Source organism: Camelina sativa, chromosome 12, assembly GCF_000633955.1.
Source record: "Camelina sativa cultivar DH55 chromosome 12, Cs, whole genome shotgun sequence".
NCBI lineage: Eukaryota > Viridiplantae > Streptophyta > Magnoliopsida > Brassicales > Brassicaceae > Camelina > Camelina sativa.
The window spans coordinates 28,860,559-28,867,642 of record NC_025696.1 but is presented as its reverse complement, the minus strand read 5'-3'; the positions used below and the strand labels follow the sequence as shown (position 1 = coordinate 28,867,642).

General features: G+C 36.9%; 1 protein-coding gene across 1 annotated transcript; it reads right to left on the bottom strand.

Moving 5' to 3' along the window:
• LOC104732845 lies at positions 5,333–6,652 on the bottom strand. The gene is made up of 4 exons (XM_010452439.1): positions 6,603–6,652; positions 6,192–6,251; positions 5,767–6,030; positions 5,333–5,665 (listed from the first exon to the last, which is right to left on the bottom strand). The coding sequence occupies exons 2-4, from the start codon at positions 6,225–6,227 to the stop codon at positions 5,408–5,410; spliced, it is 558 nt and encodes a 185-aa protein (XP_010450741.1). The 5' UTR covers positions 6,228–6,251; positions 6,603–6,652; the 3' UTR covers positions 5,333–5,407.

Here is a 7,084-nt window from a genome sequence, read left to right as displayed (position 1 = left end):
ATGGTTGTAGGAATGCCACACATGATTCATGAGAAGGATGTGTGTGATGTGTGTCTAGTAGGGAAACAAACAAGAGGTTCTTTCCCAGGTAAAACCTGTTTTCGTGCATCGCAACCTTTGGAGTTGGTTCACGGAGACTTGTGTGGTCCTATTTCACCACAAACACCGGCCAACAACCGCTACGTTTTTGTGCTAATTGACGATTTCTCTAGGTATATGTGGACAATGTTGCTTAGAGAAAAGAGCGAAGCCTTTGAACGTTTTAAAAGGTTTAAAGACTTTGTTGAAAAACAGAGTGGGTTGGCTATTAAGACTTTTCGAACCGATAGAGGAGGAGAGTTCACTTCAGGTGAGTTCAATCGGTTCTGCGAGGAGAATGGTATTACCGTACACTTGACTGCACCGTATACACCACAGCAAAATGGTGTAGTAAAGAGAAGAAACCGTACGTTGATGGAGATGACAAGAAGCTTGATGAAGGGAATGTTGATTCCAAATAATATGTGGGGAGAAGCTGTTCGCCACTCGACTTATCTCATCAATCGAGTGCCCACAAAAGCATTGAATGGTCAGACTCCATATGAGTGTTTCATGTCTAAGAAACCGAATATTGAACACTTGAGAGTGTTCGGCTGTGTTGCATATGCAAAGGTCAATGGACCACAGTTGAAAAAGCTGGATGATAGATCAAGGAAAGTGATCAATCTCGGTACAGAACCTGGTTCTAAGGCGTATAGACTCTATGATCCGATTGCAAAGAAAGTAGTGGTCTGTAGAGATGTGATTTTTGATGAAAATAAGGCTTGGGACTGGTCATCTGCGACAGTGGGGTCAGAAGGTGAACCAGGAGCATTTAAACTTTTCAAAGAAGGTTTTATAGAAGATGGTGGTCAAGAAAACGACCAGCAAAATGCAGACCAAGAAGCTATAAATCACNGGTAAAACCTGTTTTCGTGCATCGCAACCTTTGGAGTTGGTTCACGGAGACTTGTGTGGTCCTATTTCACCACAAACACCGGCCAACAACCGCTACGTTTTTGTGCTAATTGACGATTTCTCTAGGTATATGTGGACAATGTTGCTTAGAGAAAAGAGCGAAGCCTTTGAACGTTTTAAAAGGTTTAAAGACTTTGTTGAAAAACAGAGTGGGTTGGCTATTAAGACTTTTCGAACCGATAGAGGAGGAGAGTTCACTTCAGGTGAGTTCAATCGGTTCTGCGAGGAGAATGGTATTACCGTACACTTGACTGCACCGTATACACCACAGCAAAATGGTGTAGTAAAGAGAAGAAACCGTACGTTGATGGAGATGACAAGAAGCTTGATGAAGGGAATGTTGATTCCAAATAATATGTGGGGAGAAGCTGTTCGCCACTCGACTTATCTCATCAATCGAGTGCCCACAAAAGCATTGAATGGTCAGACTCCATATGAGTGTTTCATGTCTAAGAAACCGAATATTGAACACTTGAGAGTGTTCGGCTGTGTTGCATATGCAAAGGTCAATGGACCACAGTTGAAAAAGCTGGATGATAGATCAAGGAAAGTGATCAATCTCGGTACAGAACCTGGTTCTAAGGCGTATAGACTCTATGATCCGATTGCAAAGAAAGTAGTGGTCTGTAGAGATGTGATTTTTGATGAAAATAAGGCTTGGGACTGGTCATCTGCGACAGTGGGGTCAGAAGGTGAACCAGGAGCATTTAAACTTTTCAAAGAAGGTTTTATAGAAGATGGTGGTCAAGAAAACGACCAGCAAAATGCAGACCAAGAAGCTATAAATCACGATAACGAGGAAGAGGAAGAAAATGAAGAAGACAATGAGGATGATGAGATTGTAGAGAACCAAGTACAACAACAAGCTGCAGTAGTACAACAACAAGCTGCGGTAGTACAACAACAGGCTGTAGTAGTACAACCTTTGGTGACAAGGTCTGGTCGTGTGGTAACAAAACCACGACATCTCAATGATTATGTCTTGTTTGCAGAAGCAGAGAGTTGCAAGCTGTTCTTAACAATTGATGGAGAACCAGAGAATTATCTTGAAGCTGGAAAGATAAAAGAGTGGGTCGATGCTATGAGAATTGAACTAGATTCAATTATAAAGAACAACACTTGGGAGCTTGTGGATAAACCAGTTGGTGTCAAACCTATAGGAGTTAGGTGGGTCTACAAACTCAAGAGAAAGGCTGATGGTTCGGTGAATAAGTATAAAGCGAGGTTAGTTGCAAAGGGGTATGTGCAGCAACAAGGTATTGATTTCGATGAGGTTTTCGCTCCAGTGGCAAGAATTGAGACAATACGGCTTCTGATAGCACTCGCAGCAACAAGAGGTTGGGAGATTCATCACTTAGATGTGAAGACAGCCTTTCTTAATGGTGAGTTAAAAGAGTTGGTCTATGTTATTCAACCTGAGGGGTTTGAGAAGAAGGGAGAAGAGGATCGAGTATACAAGCTTCATAAAGCCTTGTACGGACTGCGTCAAGCACCAAGAGCTTGGAATTTAAAACTCGATCAAGTTCTTAAGGAGATGAACTTCAAGAAGTGTGTGAAGGAACCAACAGTCTATCGCAAGAAAGAGGATAAGGAGTTTTTGATTGTGGCTATCTATGTTGATGATCTGTTTGTGACAGGGACTTCATTTAAGATCATTAAGCAGTTCAAGGAAGATATGTCAAGGAGGTTTGAAATGTCAGATTTGGGAAAACTAACTTATTATCTTGGCATAGAAGTTTTCCAAGGAGAGGATGGAANCGTACACTTGACTGCACCGTATACACCACAGCAAAATGGTGTAGTAAAGAGAAGAAACCGTACGTTGATGGAGATGACAAGAAGCTTGATGAAGGGAATGTTGATTCCAAATAATATGTGGGGAGAAGCTGTTCGCCACTCGACTTATCTCATCAATCGAGTGCCCACAAAAGCATTGAATGGTCAGACTCCATATGAGTGTTTCATGTCTAAGAAACCGAATATTGAACACTTGAGAGTGTTCGGCTGTGTTGCATATGCAAAGGTCAATGGACCACAGTTGAAAAAGCTGGATGATAGATCAAGGAAAGNAGCAGAGAAAGAAACAGAGATTGATGCGACTAGGTACAGAAGGACCATTGGATGTTTNAAAGAAAGTAGTGGTCTGTAGAGATGTGATTTTTGATGAAAATAAGGCTTGGGACTGGTCATCTGCNCCTTCTTCATACAAGACCGGATTTGTCCTTTGCAGTTGGGGTGCTTAGTCGCTATATGCAGAGTCCGAGAGTGTCACATGGGCAAGCAATCAAGCATGTACTAAGGTATGTGAAAGGAACTATGAGTTATGGCTTGTTCTTTAAGAGGGATGGATCAAGGAAGGTCACAGGGTACAGTGACAGTAGTCACAACATTGACATTGACGATGGGAGGAGCACCACGGGTCATGTCTTTTACTACGGTTCATCGCCTATCACTTGGACAACACAGAAACAGCCGACTGTTGCGTTGTCATCATGCGAGGCAGAGTTCATGGCTGCAACGGAGGCTGCAAAACAAGCAATATGGCTTAAGGAGTTGTTGAGTGAGATACTAAGCGTGAGAGGAGAGAAGATCCTGCTCAGAATCGATAATGAATCAGCCATAGCTCTAACCAAGAACCCAGTCTTTCACGGGAAAACAAAACACATGCTTGCCAAGTATCATTTCATTCGGGAGTGTGTAGAGAATGATCAAATCGAAGTTGATCATGTGCCAGGAGAAGAACAGAAGGCCGACATTCTTACAAAGCCTCTAGGACGGGTTAAGTTCAAGCAAATGAGGAGTCTACTTAGAGTTGAAGAGATCAAGCTTCCCAAAGTTCATGTTGGAATTAAGGGGGAGAATGTTGGATAATTCCAACTTGTATGACAAGCTATCTCCTAGGAAGTTGCCTTAAGAGATAGAATAGGAAAAGGAAAAGTTCCTAAAGTCTTAAAGATGTAATATGTTAATCCTAATAGGTTTAGGAAAAGTTAGAACATATAAATATATGAGTCTATGGAGAGGTGTTCCATGAGACTAGAGAGACTTGAGAGATTTAGTTTTTGAGAGAGTTTTCTAAATCAATAATAGAGGTGTTCTTATATTCTTCAAGTCTTTGATCTTATACTGATGTTTAGTTTATCGAATTATTATTTATTTGTTTGTATGTTCTTTCTTCATCCATTTTGCACTTTCTGTCGGTTGTTATTAGAAGATTCACAAGAAGCTCAAAAAAAGAATATGATGAGAACTCTATTAGTCCATGTAACTAAAATTTTAGCAAGTGGAAATTCATATAAATTTTTGTTTACAATAGAAATGTAAGGTAACCTTAAGAGTAGTTTTCTTGAATCATTGCCTACTTGGTGATAACTTAAATCACTCAAGTAGTTTAATAAATCCATAAGTTTGTATAAAATATTATAATTATTTTTCTTATTATTCAAATAAATAATAATATAATATTTACAAGTGCTAGTTTTGAAAATTTTGAAAATATATGTGTGCTAATTTTGAAAGAAAAATTTAGATTAGTGCTATATAACAAGATCTTTCTCTTCTCCTTATTATTTCTTGGACTGTTTCTATTTCTTAGTATTTTTAACATGATTCATTTAAGTGCCTTTCTTCTTTGTTGAACATAGATTTTCAGTCAGCTGATACAAGCTAAATCCAGCAAATTTTCCCGACGAGTCTCTCCAATGGGGAGGAGCGAGGTTCAACATAGAACTAAAGCCATTGGGATTCTCAGGTAGATGTAGTGTCGCCTTGAAGCAGTCAAAGCCACTCGAATCATGTAGCCTCGATGTCATTCTTTGTATAAAGAACTCAACTAGTAGTTCGGAATTTGGATTTGACAATTCAGGATGTCTCTGAAATAATANTAGAGGTGTTCTTATATTCTTCAAGTCTTTGATCTTATACTGATGTTTAGTTTATCGAATTATTATTTATTTGTTTGTATGTTCTTTCTTCATCCATTTTGCACTTTCTGTCGGTTGTTATTAGAAGATTCACAAGAAGCTCAAAAAAAGAATATGATGAGAACTCTATTAGTCCATGTAACTAAAATTTTAGCAAGTGGAAATTCATATAAATTTTTGTTTACAATAGAAATGTAAGGTAACCTTAAGAGTAGTTTTCTTGAATCATTGCCTACTTGGTGATAACTTAAATCACTCAAGTAGTTTAATAAATCCATAAGTTTGTATAAAATATTATAATTATTTTTCTTATTATTCAAATAAATAATAATATAATATTTACAAGTGCTAGTTTTGAAAATTTTGAAAATATATGTGTGCTAATTTTGAAAGAAAAATTTAGATTAGTGCTATATAACAAGATCTTTCTCTTCTCCTTATTATTTCTTGGACTGTTTCTATTTCTTAGTATTTTTAACATGATTCATTTAAGTGCCTTTCTTCTTTGTTGAACATAGATTTTCAGTCAGCTGATACAAGCTAAATCCAGCAAATTTTCCCGACGAGTCTCTCCAATGGGGAGGAGCGAGGTTCAACATAGAACTAAAGCCATTGGGATTCTCAGGTAGATGTAGTGTCGCCTTGAAGCAGTCAAAGCCACTCGAATCATGTAGCCTCGATGTCATTCTTTGTATAAAGAACTCAACTAGTAGTTCGGAATTTGGATTTGACAATTCAGGATGTCTCTGAAATAATATGATTGAGGAAACAGTTTTGATCATATCCCAAAAATGGAAATTTAAATGTTATGAAAAATTTTAAAAATTAATCAATTCACAAGACACACCTTCGTAGTTTGTGTCCACACTTCATTACTCATTGAGGGCACCCCTGTTCTTGGATCCCATGTACAGGACTTGCATAAGCTGGCGTACAAACTTTTCAAGTAGCAAATTCTTTTTTCTAAACTTTTCCAACTGAGCTCATGACCGGTTTCCTCAGCAAAAATCCGAATAATTTGGGTTTCGTTGATTGGATTATTCCTTCTGCACTCTTGGATGTATATTGTGAGCAACATTACATCAATGCCAGCTGTCCAAATTATAGTCTCCTACGATCAAGAAATGCAATGATTATATATAGTTTGTACCCATTAGTACTTTTGGATGTGTTATATCTATATGATAATCCATATACACCTTGTGAGTTGTGGAAACAGAATTAATTTTTTTTTTTCTGTTGCTAAAAGATATGGAAAAAAGAATTACTTACTGTTGTGTTGTTACTGTTAAGGCATATGCGACTCATTTTCGACGCTAAAAGTGTTTTGACCTGCATATTAAGAGAATATATAAGTAGCTTTAACAGTTTAAAAACGAAGCATTCTCAACAACAACAAGTTTACGTTTTATTTATTAAAATACCAAAGATAGTTTTCTTTAGAAAAACTTCAAAAATGTCAGAACCAGCTTGTATTTAAAAGATCTTCCGAAAGTCTTTGAATGGTTCCTAACTAAATGAGCATTCCTAATCTAAAATTTTCTGGTATTGGAAATCTTCGATTTTGAATATTTTTGGGAAAAGAAGTATATGTTGTATAGATAATCTCTTTTTTTTTTTGAAAATTTTTTATATGATAATCTAGATAATATGTTAAAAACAAATAGCATAGAAGATGATTACCTTGGTAAGAAAAAAAGCCTCGTTTTTAGTTTTTGGAAAACTTGAAGTTGTTAGCGTTGATGTGTGAGACCGTCGTTATATATTGATGTAGTTTGAGGTAAGCATGCGCGTGTGATAGTCATTACTGTAGTTTTATTTCATACAGTATAATCTAAGCATTCAATAGGGACTAATAAAATCTTTATAGTAATGATTGAGTATTCATTTTTCAGCATGCTGCAAGCACGTACGATATCTTTATAATCAACGAATGTACCCATTTATTCGTTGATTGTTTCGTATGGTTGAGTTGGAAACTTTGGAATTGTACGAAATTGATCACTACATAAAGAGAGAATAATCTTACGAATTTACATGAAAAAAAAATTAGAAAAGATCTAGAACAATTAAAAAAGAGATAAGCCACTCCATCTTAATTAGTGCTTTGGTTCTTTTATGTATCAGCATAAATGATATGATACAAATTATGAAATTTTAATCGA

Excerpts from the sequence above, each read along its gene's own strand:
- LOC104732845 (XM_010452439.1), bottom strand. The coding sequence starts at position 6,227 with ATGAGTCGCATATGCCTTAACAGTAACAACACAACA. Across the intron at positions 6,031-6,191 it reads TTAACAGTAACAACACAACA|GAGACTATAATTTGGACAGC; the intron begins GTAAGTAATTCT and ends TCTTGATCGTAG. Across the intron at positions 5,666-5,766 it reads TGTGGACACAAACTACGAAG|AGACATCCTGAATTGTCAAA; the intron begins GTGTGTCTTGTG and ends ATATTATTTCAG.